Genomic DNA, 21491 nt, shown 5'->3' on the forward strand with positions numbered 1-21491 from the left:
TTCTAGAAAGGCGACGTGGCTGCCAGGGGCCCGGGGCCGCCCACAAGGGGCGCCTCAGCCCAGCCACCGGGAGCTTCCAGATCATCTGATTTTCCAAGAGAAGCTAGCTGGCAGGCTGGTTTTTCTGAGAAATCTGATTTTTTTCAACATGTTTGAAATTAATTCCAGTTTTTAAAAATCATGCAGCCAACCAAGCACACGCGCGCGCGCACATACTCACACACACACACACACACACACACACACACACACGTCTGGTGTGTGGGCTGCGGGTTTGGGAACTCGGGGGTCCGGGGTGGAAGAGAGGAAGACGTGGGAGGCTGGGCAGACCCGGGAGGGCCTGCCAGGCCCGGTGCCCCAGCTCCAGAGGCCCTCCTCCAGCTGGGGGCGCGGGCTGGTTGGGGGTGGGGGGCCGGGGGGAGGGTGGCAGGGCCCTGGACCTGTGGTTTCAGGTTTCCTCCCATCCGGCTCCCCCCTGGTGGAACCTTCCCGCCCGCAGGCTGGGGGGAGGGGGACGAAGCCTCAGGGAGGTGAACAGTCCTCCTTGCGAACCTGGCCGCTCCTGGAGAAGCATCTTAGTATCAGCTGCAGGCCAGGGCTGGGCCGGGATGCTCTCAGAAGTCCCCTCCGAGATTCTGCAGGATTTGGGTTTGAGGCTGGAGCCTTGTGGGGCAAGGGGCAGGGGTGACCTGGAGCCGGAGAGGCCTGAGTGGACCCCAGCCCCGTGGTTGCCTGGCTCACATGACTCTGAGTTGGGGACCGTCCCTCCTGTTGCAGGTCTGTCCTGAGAATCCAAGAAAGCATGGGCGTGAGAGGGCTGGGTTTCCTTGGCATCCTGGGGGAGGGCCCAGGACTGGGGCCTGGCCTCCAGGGTGTGGTCCTGCTCAGCCTGACGGCATCTGGGGTGCCCGGCTGTCCGTAGCTTCTGCACCTGCCACTTTCGCCTCTGGTGTCCTGGCGTTTGCCCACACTCCTGTGAATTTATTATTTGCTTTAGGCAGGATGCTTGGTTGCAAGTGACAACTGCTCAGGTCACCCTGGCTTAAGAAGAGAATCCCGTGGTCTCATGAACAGAAAAAGTCCCAAGGTAACACTAAGTGTGTGTCAGTCGCTCAGTCGTGTCTGGCTCTTGGCGACCCCATGGACTGTAGCCCGCCAGACTCCTCTGTGCATGGGATTCTCCAGGTGAGAACGCTGGAGTGGGTTGCCATTTCCTTCTCCAGGGGATCTTCCCGACCCAGGGATTGAACCCCGGTCTTCTGCATTGCAGGCGGATTCTTCACTGTCTGGGCCACCAGGGGAGCCCAACACCGACTAGTTAGCACTAACCTTGGGCAAAATGCGGTTCAGATGCTCCAAGGATCCTGTCAGGATTCTGTGTTCCTTCCCCTCCCAGCTCTGCTCCCCTGTGTTGGCGTCTTTCTCGGGCAGGCCCTCCAGCATGGTGGCAGAAGTGACCCCCAGGCTCGTGGCCCGTCCTCGCACAAACCTGCGAAGGGCCAATGGGAGCAGAAAGCATGCCTCCCCCAGTAGCCAGAGCCCCAAGCCTGTTTCTCAACTGGATGAGCCTGGGTCACCTGCTCACCCCTGGACCAGTCACGGCCCGGGTGGGTCAGGCCTCCTCTCACCCCTCCTTCAGCTGGGGGTGGGGGGTGGGGAGGGCAGCGGGGATGGGGAGCTGACACCGGGGACCCCTCAAGATCATCAAGGTACTGATACCCGCGAAGGACGTGGAGGCTGAACAGACTGAGCTAGCATCCCATGCCCACCCGCTCTCCAAGAGCAGCATGGAGGGCTGAAGCGGCCATGTTTGGAGCCCCCAGCTCAGCTCAGGGCACCCCTCCTAGGCTGACTGCAGGCCCAGAGCTCCGACGAGCTGTGAGTCACTTTCCCACAAATTTCCCATGTGTCCCAAGAAGTTGTTAGGGGCTGGGCTCAGGGCCAGGGTGGAGGGGCAAACCGGCCTCCGGGGTGTCTCTCACCATCTCCCAGGCTGGGGGCCCCCACAGAAAAGGGGAGCAAGTTCGTCTGGGATGTCTCATCCTCATGAGTCCCTGTGGGGTCCGGGTGAGGGGCTTCCTCTTGCGAGCACACACGTGGCCACTCTCTAATAATCCACGGTGCTGGCAGAAGGCTCACCTCTCCGGGTGTTCCCCTCCTCCTTGAGTCTGAACGCAGGAGGGACTGTTCCGCTCCATCACCAGCAAAAGTGCCACCGCTTTTTGCACTAGACCTTGCTGGCACTAAAGATACAATTATATCTAAAGTTGCTTGGAGACTCTCAGGACTCCTTCTTGGTTCCTTCATCGTTATATGAATTTTCTCCTTTTTCCTGGAGCCTGTCTCCTTGAAAGAGGAGGCAGAAGCCTCATCCCTGTTGGGAGAACCATTTCAGAAAGAACACGGAAGGACTTCCCTGGTGGTCCAGTGCCTAAGACTCCAAGCTCCCAGGGCACAGGGGCTGGGGTTCGATCCCTGGTCAGGGAACTAGATCCCACATGCCGCAACTAAGAGTTCACAGGCTACAGCTGAAGATCTCGCATGCGGCAACTAAGACCCAGTGCAGCCAGATACATACAATAAATAAATAAATATTCTTAAAAATACAAAAAGAAAAAAAAATACAAAAAGAACAGTGGGTCAAGAGGCCCAGCATCCCCAGGACAGGGACACCAGCTCTAGCCTGGCCCCTTTCGCTATATCCCCAGATCAGGAGAGGAAGGTACACTTTAACCCCCAGGCCATCTGTCAGGACAAGGGAGCTGGTCTTTGAACTGTCATTACTTGCCTGTTGCATTTTCTAGATACTACAGCGGTCAGATCTCAGGAGAAAGAGGGTGAGGATAATTTAAAACGATGGCTTATCCCCGGACGGCATCCTTCAGGCTGTGAGACAATCTTGGGGCTCCTTTCCCAGCTGTGTTTTGGTTGTGGTGCTATGGGAGGACTCCAGTCCATTCGCAGGGGTGGGAGGCAGCCTAGGAAGATGCTGGGAGAAGGGGGTGAGTGTGTCCCAAGTACCCGCCCCCCCCCACCTCCACCCCCGCCAAGCGGGCTGAGCCCAGAGCAGCTGACCCGGTGTCCGCTGGTTAAAGGTTCCCTTTTATGAGGCAGACCCTTGTCCAAGGTGACTTGCTTGCTTGTCCCAGCTTTCCAGATGTGGGTGGTGGTGACTCCGGGAGGTATGCAGTCCCTGGACCCCGGGTGCATTCTACCTTATCTGAAATAAGGTAGATAAGGTATTCTTTGGTGGTTTTTTTCTGCAGCAGAGACAGGCTCTGGTGGGGAGTGGGGAGTTCAGGGCTCAGACATTAGAGTCTGTGTTCTCTCACCCCAAATCCGGCCACTCTCACCTTGAAGGGATGCCTGCCTGCCACAGCTTCTGCTCTGGTCCCCTCTTTCCCCTCCAGTCTGGTCTCTGCTCTTTCTAAAACACATCTCATTACACACATTCCCTGCCCCCCCCCCATCTCTCTCCTGATCTCTTAGGATAAAGTTCTTAGTATGACCTCCAAGAGCCCATGTCATCTGGTCCTGGTTTACAACTTCCTGTCCACACACTGACCCGGCCCGACTCCAGACGGACCCACCTTGGTGCTCGTTGCCCAGCACACCACCCAGCACTGTCTGCACGGTCACGGGGTGTCTGCAGCCTGGCCACCACCCTTCCCACCGACCCCACACACAGCCCCTCCTAGGTCCTCAGCTCCTGGGAACCTCTGACCGCTGCAGGAGCTGGACCATTCCTGGGCTCCGAGGGCCCCGGTGCCACCTCCCGTATTCCCCGTCACACGTTGGGGGTGTGTTCCCGGTGGCTCTCTTGTCTGCGGGTAAGCAGGGAGCCCCTGATGACGGGCTGCGTCCTGTTCACAGTGGTGCCCTTGGCCGGGCGCGAGCACGTGTAAGGTAGGAGAGGAGGGGACAGGTGCTCGGAGTTGTCGGGGGGCTGGGGGTAAGGCACCTTCCTGGGCTTTGTCTCCCCCGCCCCCCGCCACAGTGGGGAGGGCGGCCCTGGTGTTGCTGCGGGGACACGCATGGGGCAGGTGAGGGCACACGCAGGGCAGCGTGGGGCTCATGGGGGTCTGAGCTTTGGGGGAGCTGTTATTAACCGTGGGCCGGAGCCCCACACCACGTGCTGGCACCTGTGGCGGCCGCTGAAGGCTGGCGCAGAGATGGGGCCCGGGGGGCGGGGCTAGGACCTAGGGGCGGAGCTGGGGCCCGGGGGCGGAGCTAGGACCTGGGGGCGGGGCGGGCCTGGGGTCTGGGGGCGGAGCTATGACCCGGGGGCGGGGTGGGGGCGGGGTGGGGGCGGTGGAGGGGTGCGGAGGTGGCCTGTAGATCACACAGCAGAGGGAGCTGCGGGTGGGGGTGACAGGACCAGAGGTGGTCAGAGGGACCCCAGGTGGAGACGTGCAGAGCTTCCTCCCTCTGCCCCCTGGACCCCCACATTACTGCCCGTATCTGCCTGTCGGGTCCACCTGGGAGCCTTGCAGACCTTCCCTCCTCCGAGCAGGTCACGGGATCAGCCCCGGCTCTGAGACTCACCTGAGAGCTTTGAAATACTCAGGTGCACGGACCGCACCCCAGACCGATGACGTCAGGCTCTGGGGACGGGGCCTGGGCATAAGCATCCATTACTCTCGCAGGGGTCCCCTGTGCAGCCACGTTTGAGAAGCACTATTTGGGGCGGTCCTCTGTGAAACCGTTTGACCCAGAGATGCCTATGTAACCTGTAGGGTTAGGGGAGCTTGGCGACCATTGCTTGATGGAAAATCTCCCCTCCTCAATCTCCCTGCCACAAAAACCCACAGGAGACATAAGTAAGCCCTTCTTAAAATGGTTCAATTAAAAAAAAAAAAGTAACACACGCATATGGCCCGGTCTTCAGGAGCACAGACGGGCGCTCACAGAACCATCGCCGACCCCAGATCCCCCGGCGGCGGCCCGTGGCGCGGTCTAGACTGCCTCTGCTGCGGGTCTAAGTGCCCCTTCCTGGCATTCGGTGGCCCGAGGTGCACCTGCGTTCTCAGCCATCCTCCCAGACCCTTGTTCCGCCTGTGCTCTCAAACACTGCAGAGCTCTGCGCACACGAACCAGCCCTGCCGGTCCCCATCAGGTGTCAGACGGGCTGGCTTTGGCTGTCGCAGGCCGTGTGACATTGACCTTCATTCTTCACCATGATTCTTGGTGAAGAATCATGGACTCTGCTCGCCTGGACCACCCCCCTGCGGGGTGAACTGCGACTGGAGTTCTTGGCTCTCAGAACAAGTGGCTTCACGTGACTGACCGGGCACCTGGTTTTCTGTCCTTCCAGAAGCGGTGGGCACCGGTGGCCCCGACGTTCGAGCTGCCCGCGTTGTACAGAACGGAGGACTATTTTCCTGTGGACGTGGGGGAGGTGATGCCCCGAGCCTCCAGCTGTCAAAGGCGTCTGTGAGCGCTTTGGTCCTGCCATCCCAGCCGTGGGGAAGTGAAATCTGTGTGCAGAGCAGATGTGGTTTTCTTCTTTTCTTTTATTGTTGTGGATTCGTTTTCTGAGTTTTCCCCCTTACTTCACGGGGGTGCATGGGGTTTGGAGAAGCACTTGGGACCCAGGGGGTGGGAAGTGCCTCAGTGATGAGCTGGGAAGGCCTCCTCCACCAGCTGTGGCCTGCTTGGTGGTCTGGACGAGGTGGTCACCCCTGGGGATAGCTGGTCACCCCAGGTTACGGGCTGTGGGGACATGGATATCTTTGCACAGGAATTGTGGGGGTCTTGGGAGGTGTCACCAGGGTGCATGGCTCCAGGTCGATCTGTAATGGCTGGTTTGTCTGAACCCCAGTGCCCACTGGCCCTGTGAACCATCTCAATAAAGTGTCAAGAGGTCACCTGGTGTAAATGTTTCCTTGATAGGTGCTCCTGCCACCCAGTCAAGCCAGATCCTCAGAAGCTGCTTATTCTAATGCCCCTCTCGCCTGAGGGGAGTGCACAGCTCTGGCCTTCAGATGCCCAGCAGAATGCTGAGACCATTAGGATTTCCTGAGGTCTCCCAAGCGGTGTTTGCTTTAATTTCTCCTCATGTAGGTGGGTTTTGAGCTATTGTCCTGAAACGTTGGGTTCCTCACTTTGGTGATGGCTATTTCTAGTTTCTGGAATCTTTCCCAGAGCTGAGAACACACACACACACACCCTGTTCTGCAGACCTGCATTCAGATTTCACACACACACACACACACACACACACACCCTGTTCTGCAGACGTGCATTCAGATTTCACACACATACACACCCCCTATACTACAGACCTGCATTCAAATTTCAAGGAAATCTGACATCATGAATCAGGCAAGAGGGCAGTAGTAGCAAGGCAAAAAAAAAAAAAAAAAGTTGAGCCTTGTCAATTTTAGGACACTTTTTTAAATGAAAAGATATTAAGTGAAGCCCTTGTTTCATGTAGAGCCAGTGTTTTTGTATACAGATAATTTTTGTAAACTTACTTTAAAACGTTGAGACCTTATTATCCATTATTGAAGTATAAATCCAGTGTTGAGGTCACTGAACTTTCGCACATGAACACATCTGCCTGACCCTCACCCCATCTAGAAGCGCGCACTCGTCAGAAGCCCCCCGTGCTTCCTTCCAATCCCCCCCACCCCCGCCCCGAGCTGACAGCATCCTGACATCTTGCAGCGCACAGGGGGCTGCTGTCTGGGCTTCTGTTCTGGCCCTGGAGGCGGACTGGCGTGTGCAGGCTCGGCGTGGCGGCTTTGTGCCCGCTCCCCCGGCCGCCGCCGAGTCTGTTCTGTGGGCAGCATCCCTGTGCCCTGGTCTGCTGAGGGAGAGCGGAGAGTCGATAGGAAGTTCGTTTTTTCAGACAAGCGGCAAGGGCGCACGTTTCTGGAAAACCGGGCTTGTGTCGATGGCCGGAGGCGCCCACGCTTCTTTCTCCTTCCGAAGCCTGGACCGAGGGCCGGGAGAGGCGGGTGGGGGTCACGTGATCAAGCCACAGCCGCGAAGTGTCCTGAAGTAGCGGCCCGGGGCTCAGGGCCATCCCCTCCTGCACTGTGGCTTTCCCTCTCTGAGCCCAGCCTCCTCCCCAGTAAGAGGCAGAGAATAAGGGCGCCTGCCTCTGGGGGCGCGATGAGGAGCGATGGCCTGCGAAGGGGCCTGGCGATGGGCTCTGGGCAGCAGGCGGCTGTGAAGGTGGTGGGGCTGGGCGCGGGGAGGGCCAGCCGACCTGCAGGTCTTGGGGGCCTCTCGGCACCCCAGGGCCCGGGCCTTGGGAACGGCCCTACCTTTGAGAGTAAGACTGGGGCAGTGGAGAGTGAGAGCTGCCGGAGTCCTGCTCGGCCTCGCCGGCATGCTGGCGGGGGACCCTCGGGGGGCCAGCCCTCACCCCCAGGGCAGTGAGGAGGGGTGAGGTTCCTTGACAGCATCTCTGGGGAAACGGTGACTCACGAGCTAGAGCTGGTTTTCCCAAGTTTCCTGGAGCTGCAGTGCCAAACAATGACATCTTAGGGATGCTTGGAGACATTGGGTGGGAGCGTGAGCCAGGGCACAGGGCCTGCCAGGAATCGCTGACCTCGGTCCTCTGAGCGCTGAGGTGCTGGCCTGGGGCCACGTGCCCTGACGGGCGTCACCTTCAGAGCAAGTGGCGGATGTCTCCTAGCAAGTCGACGAAAGCCCTGGTGGGTCAAACCCCTTGGAGAATCAAACCCAAAGCCCACGGCCAGGGTCACTTTGCAGCCGGGGAAAGGGTGATCTTTGTCTTTTCTTTCTTCGGTGGCTGTTTTCGGACAGGGGTGCCAGAACCTAGGCCATCGCGAGTCTTCGGAAAAGCTAGGTCCTTTGACCATTCCCACGTTCCCCATGGATGTGAACTTCACATCTGTCCAAAGCTAGAGGTTTCAGAACAGTGGCCCACAGGTTGGCAGAGCCGTGTGGTTTGCCCTGAACTATTTCAAAATTGTTTTCGTGTTGAGACAACGCGGTTACCATCTGGGAAAAATAAAGTGAGTTCCATACCTCACTCTGTACGCCAGGAACAGTTCCAAAATTCCAAATGGATTAAGGAGGAGTTCAATGTGTAAAATGAATTTATAGAATAAGGAGGCGGAAACATTGGAGAATCATAAAAAATCCGGGAGCCATAAAAGAAAATTGTGATATTTAAAAATTTTAAATCCTCTGCATGGCAAAAACAAGCAGAAAATTCAACCAAAAAGAAAAAAAAGAAAGAAAACAAAACAACAGAATTCTAACCAAATGCAAAAGCCAAATGACAAACAAGTAAAATATATTTGCAGCTTGTACTACAAAGGGATAATCTCCCTAGTATATAAACATCTCCTACAAATAAATAAGAGGAAAGAAACCCCTAGCAAAGAATATGAATAAGCATTTCACAGAAAAGACTATGCAAAAGGCATTTTCAAAATATGAAAAGATATTAACCTCAATCTGTAAGTATGAAAGAATATTGAATACTCAGTTTTCATTTATCACGCTGGCAAAAATAAAATGTTTTTTATGACACTGTTGGTGAAATTTTGAAGAAAGGTGCATTCTTATACATTGGTGGTGAGACACGACTCTCATGGAGATCATGGGCAGTGCCTATCAAAGCTGGAAATGTATGTGCCCTTAGGCAATGTGCATACCCAGTTCCATCCTTAGAGATCTAGCCTCCCAATATATACACACAAAGAGAAATGATAAATGCAAAAATTTATTCACTGCACATTGAAACAGCAGGAGGTCGGAGAGAATCTGTGTCCATCAACTAGGGATTGGCTCAGTTACAGCACCTCCATACATGCATGGATGGGTGGAATCCTATGAAGATGTAAAAGTAGATTAGGAGTTCTTTACGACTTGGTGAGGAGAATCCCCAAAACCAAAGTGGAAGAAGAAGGACACGATATGCTATCATCTGTGTAAGAAAGGAAAGCACTAAAGTTCTCTGGGAGGATAAACAGACATTTGAAAATGGTGAACATTCTGTTTTCGGTGCGATGTGGCCTTTCCATTTTTATTTTATACTTTTTGATATTTTGGTGTTTCCCTATTCAAAAAATTCAATTAAAATAAGTTGCTAGCAATTAAAAATCAGGACATTTCTCATAAAGAACTGGGTTACCAGCTTCTACTCAAAAACTAAAATATGGCAGTATTGGGCTCATATTCTAGCCGGACAATAAAGTTGAGTCCCTTTAGAAGGGCCTCACTCTCCACGTTTCTCTTGTATCTAAATTATCTCACGAATTTCTTAACATGCCTGGACTCACTGGTATTTGCATTTGCAGAAGTCCTCAACAAATTATTAGCAGACTGAATCCAGAAACATATAAAGAGGATTAAACACCATGACCATGTGGGCTATCTCCAAGGGAGGCAAGGTGGGTTTAACACCTTAAAATCAATCAGTGCAACATACTTGGATCAATAAAAGTATTAAAACCCCCCACAAGATCATCTCCATAGATGCATGAAAAAACATTTGACAAAACTCAATGTCCATTCATCATAAAAGCACTCCTTCTTGGGGTCAAAAGGAGAGTTCCACAGAAGAGGTGAGAAGCCGGGCAGACACCCCCAAAGGGGTCTGTTTCCAGGATTATCAGTTCTCTCAAGACAACCTGTTGACTGAGGCACCTGGAGGCCTCAGGGCATCTCCCTCTGCATCTTAAAGCAAAATTCTGCTTTGTGCTTTGTCTCCTGGTCAAGAGCACAACCATCTTTGGGTTTGCAAGAATTCAAAGCAATTATGACTGAGCAGCTGTCACAGAAGTTCCTCTCTGAGCCCTGTGTGTTTGCTGCAGACATAAAAGCATCAGAATTCGTCTTATCAGGAAGCACCATCTGGATGCAGTTTAGCCTTGCAAGCAGCTGGGCAGGGCCGGTGGCCGGAGGCTTGCTTTTGCCTTCTTCTCTGGGACTTCTGACGACTGTGCTTTGCTGTCGGCCCGTGATGCCGAGTTTGAGGAGGTAGAGAGATGGCTGCTGGGGGCAGGCGTACTCCGTCAAGAGAATGACAAGATTCCCTCAAAGCACCAAGTCAAGCCAAGCCTGACTGCTGGAGGTCGGCCCCTCAACCGGAAGGACTTCCTCATGAGGTCATCCAAGGGAGCAGCACCATCATACATGCTAACGGTCAGTGTTTCATCAGCAAGGCTCTTCCGGGGGGAGACGTGCCCGAGGAGCGGGCAAAGGAGACCTGGAGGAGCGCCCTGGACGATGAGGTCTGTGCTTTCCTTCTGTGGGCACCAGGGCTGGGGTGGCTGCAGCGGTGAGCCCTCCCGGAGTAAGGGTGCCCAGTGAGCGCCCACGGTCTCCTCCTGGCTCCCAGGGAACCGTGGAGACATCACGGCATCATCGTGCACACGTGCTGTTTTCTGCACACAAACGGCACCCCTGGGTGTAGAGATGGGGGTTCTTAGGCTGTCCGGCGAGGGTGTGTTTGTTGAATGGAGAGAAATAGAATCAGTGGTCTTACCCAGGAGGCCACTGGTAGCAAACAGATGAACTGGGGAAGGCTCACGCTGTAGCATCATTCGCTTGTGTCTTTAGAATGGTGGGAAAAAATTTAAAATTCATTTAAAAAGGGACTTCCCTGGTGGTCCAGTGGTTAGGATTTTGCACTTCCACTGCAGGGGGGCACAAGTTTGATCCCTGGTCGGGGAACTAAGATCCCACATGCCAGAAGGCGTGACAGAAGGGAAAAGAAAAGAATGGTGGCTTTCCGGCTTACTTGTCCTTTGGAGTCAGCTGGGCCACGGCCTGTGACCAACTGCGTCAGAATCTCTTGGGGAGGGTCCTCAGGATCCCTAAGTGTTAAAACTCCCCAGGTGACTTGGAGGTGACACATTTTCTAAGAAGAGCTGTTAAGAAAAATTTCAAGGAGGTTTCCTCTGAAGTGTTGAGACCTCAATATCCATTTCACATCCTCCCTAGTGTAATGGATGGGATTGGGTTTGAGTTGGTTTCTGGTTTGGGCTTCCCTGGTGGCTCAGATGGAAAAACATCTGCCTGCAATGTGGGAGACCCGGGTTCGATCCCTCAGTAGGGAGGATCCCCTGGAGAAGGAAATGGCAACCCACTCCAGTACTCTTGCCTGGAGAATTCCATGGATGGGGGAACCTGGTAGGCTACAGTGCACGGGGTTGCAAAGAGTCAGACACGACTGAGTGACTTCAGTTTCACTTGAGTTGAACTGATTCCGCCCCAGCTCGAGGTGGGTACTGCCTGACCGAAGCCCATCCAGGTGAACCTACTCACAGTGACTCTCCAGGGTAGCTCTGGTCTAAGCCTTGTTTGGCGGTGTTTAGTCACTAAGTTGTGTCTGACTCTTCGTGCCCCGTGGACTGTAGCCCTCCAGGCTCCTCTGGCCATGGGCTTTCCCAAGCAGAAATACTGGAGTGGGCTGCTATTCCTTCTCCAGGGGATCTTCCCTTCCCATGGATTGAACCCAAGTCTCCTGCACTGGCAGGCGTTTTTTTTTTTAAACCACTGAGCCACCAGGGAAGCCTGTCTTAAGCCTACCAGCATGGAAACTGGTTCTGGAATGGTCCAACTGGCCCCAAGTTCAGGACTCTTGCTCAGTAGTGAGGGAGGGGATACCCTCTCTCAGGGCAGGTGAATGGGAAGCAACAGGAACGCCAGGGCACCTGCTTAGAATGAAGGTGACCGCGTGGGTGGCAGGGCCAGAGGACAAGAGGCCCGGAGGCCTGCCTTCTTTGGGCACCACTGCTGCTTGCATTTTCCTTTACTAAAAGCCCAATTTGAGTTGGAGTTCCCATTACTGCCAGTGAGAGTCCTATGTCAGAAAAAGGGGTCTAAAACCAGGTAAGAAGAGTTGGGTACTCAGTGATGGGCAGAGACTTCCCTGGGAAACTCTGAACCAAAGCCATCTGTTGACAAATGAGTTTGGTGCCATCTGGCATGCGTTAGGTAACACAAGTCCAGAGAGACACAGCCAATTTTTCCAGTCTTGCCTGGGCCAAGGAAAAGTCTCACCTTGGTGCTAGTCTGCCCTGGACCCCTCTGATTTTCCTTTTCAACCAACAAAGCAAGTCTCAGACTCACAGCCCTTGGCAAGCAATGGTAGGTGGCAGTTTGTCTTACCATTTTGCCTTTGTGTTTTTAGGGGTGCCTCCATTAATAGCAAATCACGCTGGTTGGACTTTTCTTGCAAAAATACAGTTTAGCAGCTGTTAGGCAGATGTGGCAAAAAGTGACGGAGATGGCAGTGTGAATGAGAGTCGTTTGGGAGACACTGTGCTGGGGAAAGTAGGACGTGTTGGTTTAAAACCCGGGGCTCACGTGTCCTCGCGTTCACAGCAGGGAAAGCCTTTCTCGAGAGGGTAGTCTTCAGCCAAGATCAGGGCTGGGTGGTGTGGCTGGGAAACCGAGGCTGTGGACTCAAGATACCCTGGGTCCAAATGAGCATCTCCCCTCTGCCAGCTGGAGTCTTGGGACAAGTTGGCTTCCCTCAAGCTCCATGTCCTGAGTAAACACTCCTTTTACAAGAATTTTTTTGAGGGGGTGGAGGTGGATTTAGGGAATTGGGGCAGGACTGTTTTGAGGATTCAAATTATCTTGGAACCTAGTGCCCTACACTTGTTGGGCATTTGGAGAGTTTGGAAAGTTCCTGTTGAGTCAGTATGTGCTCAGGACGTGTGCTGCGCTCCGGGCGATTTTATGAACAGTGTCAAACTCCTGGGAAAGGTGGAATGTTGCCCCTGGCCTGGAGGTTCCCTCCTTGGAGGACTCTGCATTTAAGCCTCTGAAGTCCTCTCCCGGGGGAAGCCGATAGAGCCAGCCCAGCAGATGAAGCCATCTTTTCACCTGCCATCCTCAATGCGGGGTCTTAAAAGTTTTCAGTCCCAGATGGCTGTCCCTCTTACACAGCGGTCACATTCTGCTTCAGGCTAGATGGCGACACTTACCACATGCATGCATTGGAAAAGGTCCTTTCATTTCTAGCCTCTTGCTTTATCAGCTTCCAAAAGGTGGACGATTTGCTTATCAGGAAAAGATATTAATAAAGGTACAGCCAAACTTTTGCAAAAACCAGTTTAGGTTTGACTGTCCTTACATCTTTCTAAGGGGTCCTGATGGTGTCCTGGTGCACAGGTGGGGGTTGGTTTGCATCACAGATGCGCGTTGTACACATGCTGAAAAAACAGACACCCCCAGCACCTCAGTTGCGTGGTGCAGAGCATGTGTCCTGGAAATACTGGGGCCCTTCCCTCCTGTAACCTTCGCTGGAGCCCTTTGAAAACATGACTCGATTTTCAGGACACCTGCAGCTATGCCTTACATGCAGATTTTTTGAATACAACTCCACCAAGTTGTAATCCCTCTAGGAATCAAGTCCTAGTGAATATTAATTTTTTAAAGTGGAGTTTGTTGATGGAAGTAGCAGGATGCAAAGAATTGCCAAATAGCAATCTTCCTTTTGTGCAAGTTTTGATTCATTTTTGAGCTAACCTTCTAGTAGCAGTTGGTAGAAAACACCTTTTTAACTTGCCTGTCTGGTTTATCTCAGTCTTTTTCTAGATCATGTCAAGGTGGCCCTTTAATAACTGGTATGCTGGAATGCATTTCAGTTTGGTGAGAGCAGTCTCTTGCCTTTATTTTCGGTCCTCTGGGGGTTTAGGAGTTACGCTCCTACACGACACTTTGGTGAAACATGCCTGCAGCTGGCGCCAGGCCAGTAAGCGACGGGGTGGGTCAGAAACAAGGCTCAAAGGGGTGAAAAGATCACCGCCTGAGGAGGGGCAGAAGGCTGACCAGCCGCTCTGTGGAGTCCAGATTCTGCGTCCTCTACCTAGTCTCTCGGTAGAAATCAGATCTTCCCATCACTCAAGCTAAGTGGCTCTCAAGCTGTAGTGGCGAGATGGTCTGAGAGCCCCACTCAAGGTTCAGTCCTCAGAGTAGAGAAACACCCCTGTACATGGCGGTGCTCATCTGGCAAAAGCAAGCTGAATGGCCCCTAGAGAAGTGATTCAGGTGGGGCATTCCTCAGTCTTTGACACAGATATTTTTCAAATGTATTTTCTCCCTTCTGAAGAAATGTGCATCTTTACAAGTGGGTAGGCATTTGGCCTAGACACAGCCATGGGGGTTGGGAGGGGGAGGAAGGGGCATTTCCTTTTCTGCTTGGAATTTAAGAGGGAACAACGAGCTGTTTGCTGAAGACCCTCGTACTATTCAATGGTAAGGAACCAAAGATGGGACAAGAAAAGGCTTCTACGTGCTGAAACGGGAGAGAAACCATAGTGCTTACTCAGTTTGAGTCTGGAACTTCTGGCTACAGGGAAATTTGAACAGCAAAAAGTGCTCTGGAATTTTGTTTTTCCTTGTTCAAAAGAAAATCTCCAGGATTATTCGTTCCGTCTACAGTTATAGACCTTCTCTAATTAGAAGATGGTAAAGGTCAGCTTTTCTTTCCAGATTATTCCAAAAGCAAACAGTAGCAACAGCATTGTTTTAAAATGGCTTTTATTGAGACACTTTCAGGACTTCTCCAATAGTTCTTACTGGGGAATCTTTATTTCCAGTTCTTAGGTGGCTCAACTCTCTTCCCCATGCTGACAAGGCCCACTCACACCACCACAGCAAGGAAGTGTACTCATCTCTCCCTGCTCAAATGTCCAGCCCGGAGCGCACCTCTCCACCCTCACCCCTATTCTGCACAAGTCTCACTAGTAGTTCATGTAGGACTCGTAAGGCCAGGCTAAATTCTTCCTATTAGGCAGAGTAATTTCAAAGGAAATGTGAGATGGCTTAAATGCAGCTGGTATTACTATCCTCAGGTAAGCCATGTTCTCAACGCCACCTTTTCTGATTAGGTAATCTGTAGCATCTTGGATGTCCACAGCATTTGTAATCTGTGAGACAGATTTAAAATAGCTCCAAAAAAAAAAAAAAGCTCTGTGCCAGCCCCAAACACCCTAAAGGTTCTAGTCCATTCTTGTGCTTTCTCCTGCATTGTTCTGCGAGGCATGACGTCACATTCTGGGGGGAGGCTGGTCAAACTTTTGCTCTCAGGTAACAAAAGCGTTAAGCTGAACTTTCTGGAGTCTTAGAGATCACGGAAACTAGCCACTCTACAGAACTCTTTAGGCAGATGTCCCTGAAAGGTGACTGACCAGCCTCCGCATGGACTAAAAGAGCATCCATCCCATCACGTTATCACCACCAAACGCACTGGACCACTTCTGCCACCTCCTAACTCCCTGTTCTGTGGTACGGGGTCACTTGCACCCTACCAGCTCCTGCATCTTGACAGCCCCCAGAACGCGTGCTCTCCAAAGCCTTTCTCTTAATAGGAAGATGGTCCAGAGTTAAAATAAAAGCAGAGAGTAGTTCCCTGGTTAGTACAACTGTTCCCATTATACGGTGAAAACTACTATGGACTTCATTTAGAAGAAAGAACACCAGGGTATTAAGATTCTGCTTGCAAACCAATGCTTATTTATGTTTACATCCTTTATCACTGAGACATTTACATATCTAAGCAGGTTCTGATCCTTGACAACGGGGGAATTGAAAAAATTCAAGGATGTTTATTTTAGTGATTAAAAAGGTAAAAGACAAAAGCCAAACTGAACCAAAGAATTTGCAACAGGAGCCTGGAAAGAAAGCGTCTGTTATGCCATTCTTGGTCTTCCACAAGTTTCCTCAGTGGCTGTGCCTCCATCTCTGATGAGGAAGCCATGGCATCAACTGGTATAAGACCTATCCGACACACAGGACAGGAAGGTGTAAGAAAGCAAGTATTTACATTAAGCACAATACAGCAATTTATTTAGATGCTTAAAATGAATACAAAGGGAAATAAAGATCACAAAATTATACATACTACAACAGTGTGTCATATATTAGATGGTATAAATGAATACACCAGGGTGGTGTTTAACTAAAGATAAAACTAAATATCCAAAAAGCAGCACTCATTGGTCTGCTGCTTCAACACAACACACTTCCATACAGATCTAAAAGGTGTCAAAATTAGTAGCTGCAAAGTCAATTCTTGCATGTGATTTTTAGCTTAAAAGATTTCAGAAAACATCTGAAATGCCAGTTTTTGTTTTTGTCAGCTGTCATGTCAAGGATATTCAGAACAAGAAAAATTCTATAATACAAGAGTCCAGATATATATCTTATGTGGCTGGCCTCTGTCGCGAGATTGTACAAGGTTATGTGCAAAAACTAAGTCTGTCCCGAAGTCCACACTAGCGTAGTTTCAGGCTTTTGCTAGGTCAACTAGATACAGCGCTTATTACACAGCAAGGGCAACACTAAAAAAAGAAACAAATCTATGGTGGGTACACAATAACAATATCATAAGCATCACTTGAATAGGTCTAAAAGACTGTACAAATATACATTTCAACTATTCAGAATGAATACATGAAAAAAAATTGATTTCCCCAAAGTCTACTGTACACACTGGACTGGTAGCTTGTGTGTTGGCCCTACACTACCATTTTAATCAGGAGAACGCTTCTCAAGGACGTCCAACCAGACATTGTTTTACAGAGGGAAAGAAATGTTGAGAAGGCAGATAAAACAAACCTCTGCTTTTTCTTGTGTGCGTTCATGAGCCACCAGCTTATTGGTTTTTCACATTTAGTTACTGTGTCTGTCACAGAGTGTTCTAAAGCAAGATCAGCCAATCATGTGTCACAGACTTAGAAATAACCACTGGGATTGGAGTGGCCACATGTCCCCACCGCCTGATGACCCGACACTCAAAAGGCAGTACCAGTTAGAACACAGCTTTGCAGTCATAACTGAAAGGAGAACAGCGTTCCAGGCTGCAGCATTTGTCACCAAAGCCAGAGAGGTCAGCCCTCAAGCCTGCTGGCTGCTCAGTTTAACCCCCGTCAAGCTGCCGTGCATGGGTTCAGCCACCCCATCAGTCATGTTGTCAAACTGCTCCCCATCCTCACTGTCAATTGTGCTGTTCTGCCACTCAATCTGTGGGTTGGATAAGCGCTCATCATTTTCAGTTGCATTCTTCCACTGTGACTGGTCCTTGGACCAAAACCCTTCAACTTTTCCATAGGAACTATTCTTCCACTTCAACTGCTCTCTGTCACCTTGCACAGTAGCCTTTTTTTTGGCAGCTGGCTTACTGCTCCTTGCGTCTTCACTCTGGGAAGACTCATCAGACCAGGTTCCTGTTTTCATCTCACACGTGTTGTCCTCAAAGTCTGACACTTGTTGGGAACCAGGGCCGCTCTCAGATGGAGAAGCACCATCTTTCCACTCGACAACATCATCTTGGTCAGCCTCACTATCAGAGGCATCATGCGTTAGTTTGGTTGGCTCCTCAGTCAAATGAATAGTTTCATATTTTGAACCATCCTCCTCTTTTTGGTCTAGCTTCTCAGATTCTAAAGCATCTTCAGAAATTACCTTCGGTATGTGTTCCTCTGGGTTATCATTAGGGACTTTAGGCTCAACTTCAAAAACAGGGTCAAAAGGGCTATCACTTCCATTGGATTCTTCCTCCAAATTTTCAAAACTGTCTGAGGAACTGTCATCTTCCTTCCCGAGACTGAGCTTTTTGTCCGCTGTTTTACTAGCATGGACTCTGGAATCCTTCTCATCATGGTTTTCAAATAGCCACTCAGCATCAAAATCCATCTCATGCTTAACTTTGTTTAACTCTTTCATGTTGAAGCCCAGCAACACACCAGGCTTGTACTTTTCACAGTCTCTGACACACTTCTTCCTCTTGTTACTAAAATGGGAAGCAATGTCACTCTTCCACAACCATAAGCTTGCCGCCAGCTTCTCAATTTCTCTCCTGGTGGGATAGGGTTGTTTGTTGAAATATTTTGTTAGGAAGCTTTTCCTGGCTTCATAGGAATCATCTTCATGACCCTTAGGGTCTAAAGCTAAAACAACAGGCTCCTCAGGCTTCTCTTCAAAGAAGCCTGGTGAGTCGCTATCTTCATCCAGCTTTCGCTTCTTCAGCAAGGGAAACTCCATCTGCTCGTAAGTGCGCTTCACAGGTGCCAGGCCTGGAGACTGGTTGAGCCGCGAGGGTGCGTTTGTCTTGTCTTGGCCGTTCTGGGTCTTCCCCACGCCCCTGCAGTGAACCAGATGCAGGGTGATGGTCGAGGCGGTCATGTTGCTGGTGTACACGCCGAGGCAGTGGATGCACTTGTAGGTCAGCTTCTTCTCCACCGGATGAACCGTCTGAATCACCTGGTGCCTCTCTCGCAAGTGATGTGCAAGTGCATCGGATATGGGTCCTTTCAGGATTGAAAAGCAAAGAGGGCAAAGGGTTTTCCCGACATCCTTTTTATAGGGCACTGCAGCTTGAGGTGAGCTTTTAACAGGGATATCTGCCTTTTCCTGCACTTTTGGCTGTGGCTTTGGAGGGATGGGTGGGTTGTTTTGGGCATGGTAAGCAACAGACTCAGCAGGAGCATCCCGCAGGTTATACGTGGTGACAAGGAGATGGATGTTAGTGTGACTACCCTGCTGCAATGTCAGATCAAAACTCAGAGTAGAATCTGTTTTAGGTCCCATCTCTTCGTCCACGTGAACCATCCGCATATGAGCCGCCATCTTTTCCACGTCATTGAAGGTTGACCGGCAATACGGACAGGACAGACCATGAATCAGCATATGGTTGAGCAGAGTGTCTGTGGGCAAATAGCGATTACAGTAGAGGCATTTGCTAGTGAAATTGTGTATTTTCATAATGTAGTTGGCTACTGCTGGGACTTTCTCAGCTTTATGTTCTTTTTCGAAGTGCACGCTATATACATTTTCAGGAAAAAGCTCATTACAGATTGTACATATTTTCCACTTCTGAGTTGAGGAAGTATTGGGTGGTGGAGGGCCAGTGGCAGCTGCAGTTGGCTTGGAGCTGGACTGACCTAATACTCTGGATGCCTGTGACTGGGAGAGGGAAGGAGACTTTAACTGGCCTGAAGAGAGAGACGGGGCATTCGGAGACTGCAGTGAGTATCTTGCTGGCGCCTGGGTCCTCTGCTCTGACCCAAGACCGTAAGATCTTCCATTGCCACTTGGAAGCAACTGCTTCACAGACTGAGACTGTTGAGGGATGGAAACCGGTGCGTTGCCACCTAGCCCCAGTCTCATTGACTGACCAACGCCATAGCCCTGGCCTACAGATTTGACTCCGTAGTTGTTCTGCTGCAGGTGAACATTGGACATCATGTTGACACCTGTGGAATTTAAGTTAGGCTTTGGTATTGAGAGTCGATTCACCATCTGCTGTGATGGCAAAGACCGTACGTTTCCAGAAGCGAGGGAACCAATTCTTGATTGGAGTCCCATGCCCTTCTTCTCTTGAGGTTTGGGAGCAATTAGCATCAAGGGTTTGGATCGGGGAACCACCACATTTGTGTGACCAATCATGGCAGTGACCTGATAGCCTATGCGTTCGTGGTCTTCAATGACATGTTGTACCAAAGCTTCATAAGACTTTGGCATAAAAAGGCATCGCTTGCAGTGAATACTGCTCTCCTCCCGGGCGTTTGCGCCCAAGGGGACTGCACCGTTGAGCGACTTCTCTCCTGCCTTTGCTATGTAAGGCGCTGCCACATGCTGAAAGTGTTCCCTGTAAATGTGCTTCCTGACTATTTCATAAAGAGGATCTCGGTAAGTGCACTTCTTACAGTAATAAACAGCTTGCTCTACACTGTCAGCCTGCTTAGGTTTAAGGCCATCACTTTTGCTTTTATCTTTGAAAGTGCTGAGGCTGCTACTTGGTGCGCTGGCGTTTGGAGCATGAAATATTTTAATGTGTGTTTCCAAAGTCTTTTTGTCTGCATTGAACGTACAATAGGGGCAATTAAGGAGAATCCTATTTTCAAAGTCTTCACTATGGACATTCCGGAAATGACTTTTGTAGGCAGAGAAAAATTTTGAAGAAAATGGGCAAGCGCTGCAGCAAAAAGGTTTTGTCCGATAGTCCTAAAGAAAAGACAAAAACTGGAATCAGAATGCCACTTCAGATAAGCATTAACAGGTTCTAGATTTTTTTCCCCAAGATAGTCTTGAAGAGACAATGCTATTTTTAGAACTGAAACTGTAATGCATTGATCTGAGTAAAACTTCCTTTTGCAAAATGCATAATTTATAAAACATTAGGTTGGTGCAAAGGTAATTGCGGTTTTGGACTGAATTTTAAATAATTATAACTAGGCTCAAACACATTTTTATAAATAAAAATAGGAACCATGAAAATCAACACATTTTTGCCAATGAGAAATAAGTTTGTTTATTCCTGTAGCGTGGTAAAAATCTGTGCTTCAGGATTCAACAAACTCTTGGAAAGCATTTCCTGCCTCCCGCTGGGTGTGAAAGCCTTTTCCCTAAAGCTGTCAAGATGCTTAAAGAAGTGGTAGTTGGCTGTCAAGAGTTCAGGTGAACATGGCGGGTGAGGCGAAACTTCCGACGTGTGCAGCCTTCGAAGCGCTGGCTGTGCCACACGCGGCCGGCTGGTGTTGGCACAGAAATGGGGCCCTGCTGCTGACCAGGGCTGGCTGCAGGTGGGCAGGTTTCCGGTGCGTCTCATCGATTTGCTGAGCATGCTTCTCCGCTGTAATGGTTCCGTCGGGATTCAGAGAGATACATGGCTCAGACAGGCGGCGACCACCGAACTGTGATCATGCTCTTTCTTCAGTGCCAGCATGGCTTTGGGAAGCACTCTGGAGCTTCCTCTCAGTCACGGCCGAGCTGGCTGTCGCCGTCTGTCTCATAAAATCCACTTCCTGCTGCACGTCATGACCCGGTAAGAGAAATGGCTCGTCGTCATTGCGTGGAACAAGAGAAGACACTTCAAAAGGGCTTTTTTTTTTTTTTTTTGGATTTTTGGTTAGCTTATCATGAGACACCCACTTATCGAGTTTTTTCACTTTTCCAATTTGCTGCAAATGCCAAACAACTGTAGAATGGGCAATGTTGTTCTTTGGCAACTTCTCCTGTAGTAAGAAGATCCGCTTCAATGATGGCTCTAACCCGGTCGTTGTCAACTTCCGATGAGTGACCACTACGTTCCTCATCAAGGCTCCCGTCTCCTTCACGAAGCCTCTTGAACCACCAGCGTGCTGTAAGCTTGTGAGCAGCTCCTGGGCCAAATGCACTGTGCTGCTAGTTGATTCCGCTGCTTTACAACCCATTTTGAACACGAATAAGAAAATCACTTGAATTTGCTTTTTGTCTAACATCCTTTCCATAGTCTAAAATAAATATAAACAGCAAGTAATAAGTCATTCACAAAAAGACATAAAGTGAGACACGTGCATTAAAATGTATAACATAACTACATTTATTTAAGTGTATTCCAATAGCAAAGGTAAATTTCAACAACGCAAAAACCGCAATTACTTTTGTACCAACCTAATATAAACTCAAATGAAAAAACTGTTGTAAACTAGTAGACACTTATTTTGGTGTTACAAATAAAAACTCCATTTAGAATTCTTCCTCAGTGTTTTTAGAAAAGAACAGTC

The 21491-nt window shown here is 50.4% G+C and overlaps 2 protein-coding genes across 11 annotated transcripts in view; one reads left to right on the forward strand and one right to left on the reverse strand.

Moving 5' to 3' along the window:
* BCAS4 (breast carcinoma amplified sequence 4) overlaps positions 1 to 5867 on the forward strand; it is a 57703-nt gene extending 51836 nt beyond the window's left edge. For 4 of the 5 annotated variants that reach the window (XM_043884179.1, XM_043884181.1, XM_043884184.1 and 1 more), the window contains one exon: positions 5315 to 5867. In XM_043884179.1, the coding sequence (XP_043740114.1) occupies positions 5315 to 5437 (123 nt within the window). In that variant the 3' untranslated portion in view covers positions 5438 to 5867. The remainder of the gene's footprint in view (positions 1 to 5314) is intronic. The other variant, XM_043884182.1, reaches the window with a different exon arrangement.
* Positions 5868 to 14467: 8600 nt separating this feature from the next.
* Positions 14468 to 21491, reverse strand: part of LOC122681783 (activity dependent neuroprotector homeobox) — a 31362-nt gene continuing 24338 nt past the window's right edge. For all 6 annotated transcript variants that reach the window (XM_043884212.1, XM_043884215.1, XM_043884216.1 and 3 more), the window contains one exon: positions 14468 to 19950. In XM_043884212.1, the coding sequence (XP_043740147.1) occupies positions 16843 to 19950 (3108 nt within the window). In that variant the 3' untranslated portion in view covers positions 14468 to 16842. The remainder of the gene's footprint in view (positions 19951 to 21491) is intronic.

The sequence above is a fragment of the Cervus elaphus genome, chromosome 23 (genome assembly GCF_910594005.1).
Source record: "Cervus elaphus chromosome 23, mCerEla1.1, whole genome shotgun sequence".
Taxonomy (NCBI): Eukaryota; Metazoa; Chordata; class Mammalia; order Artiodactyla; family Cervidae; genus Cervus; species Cervus elaphus.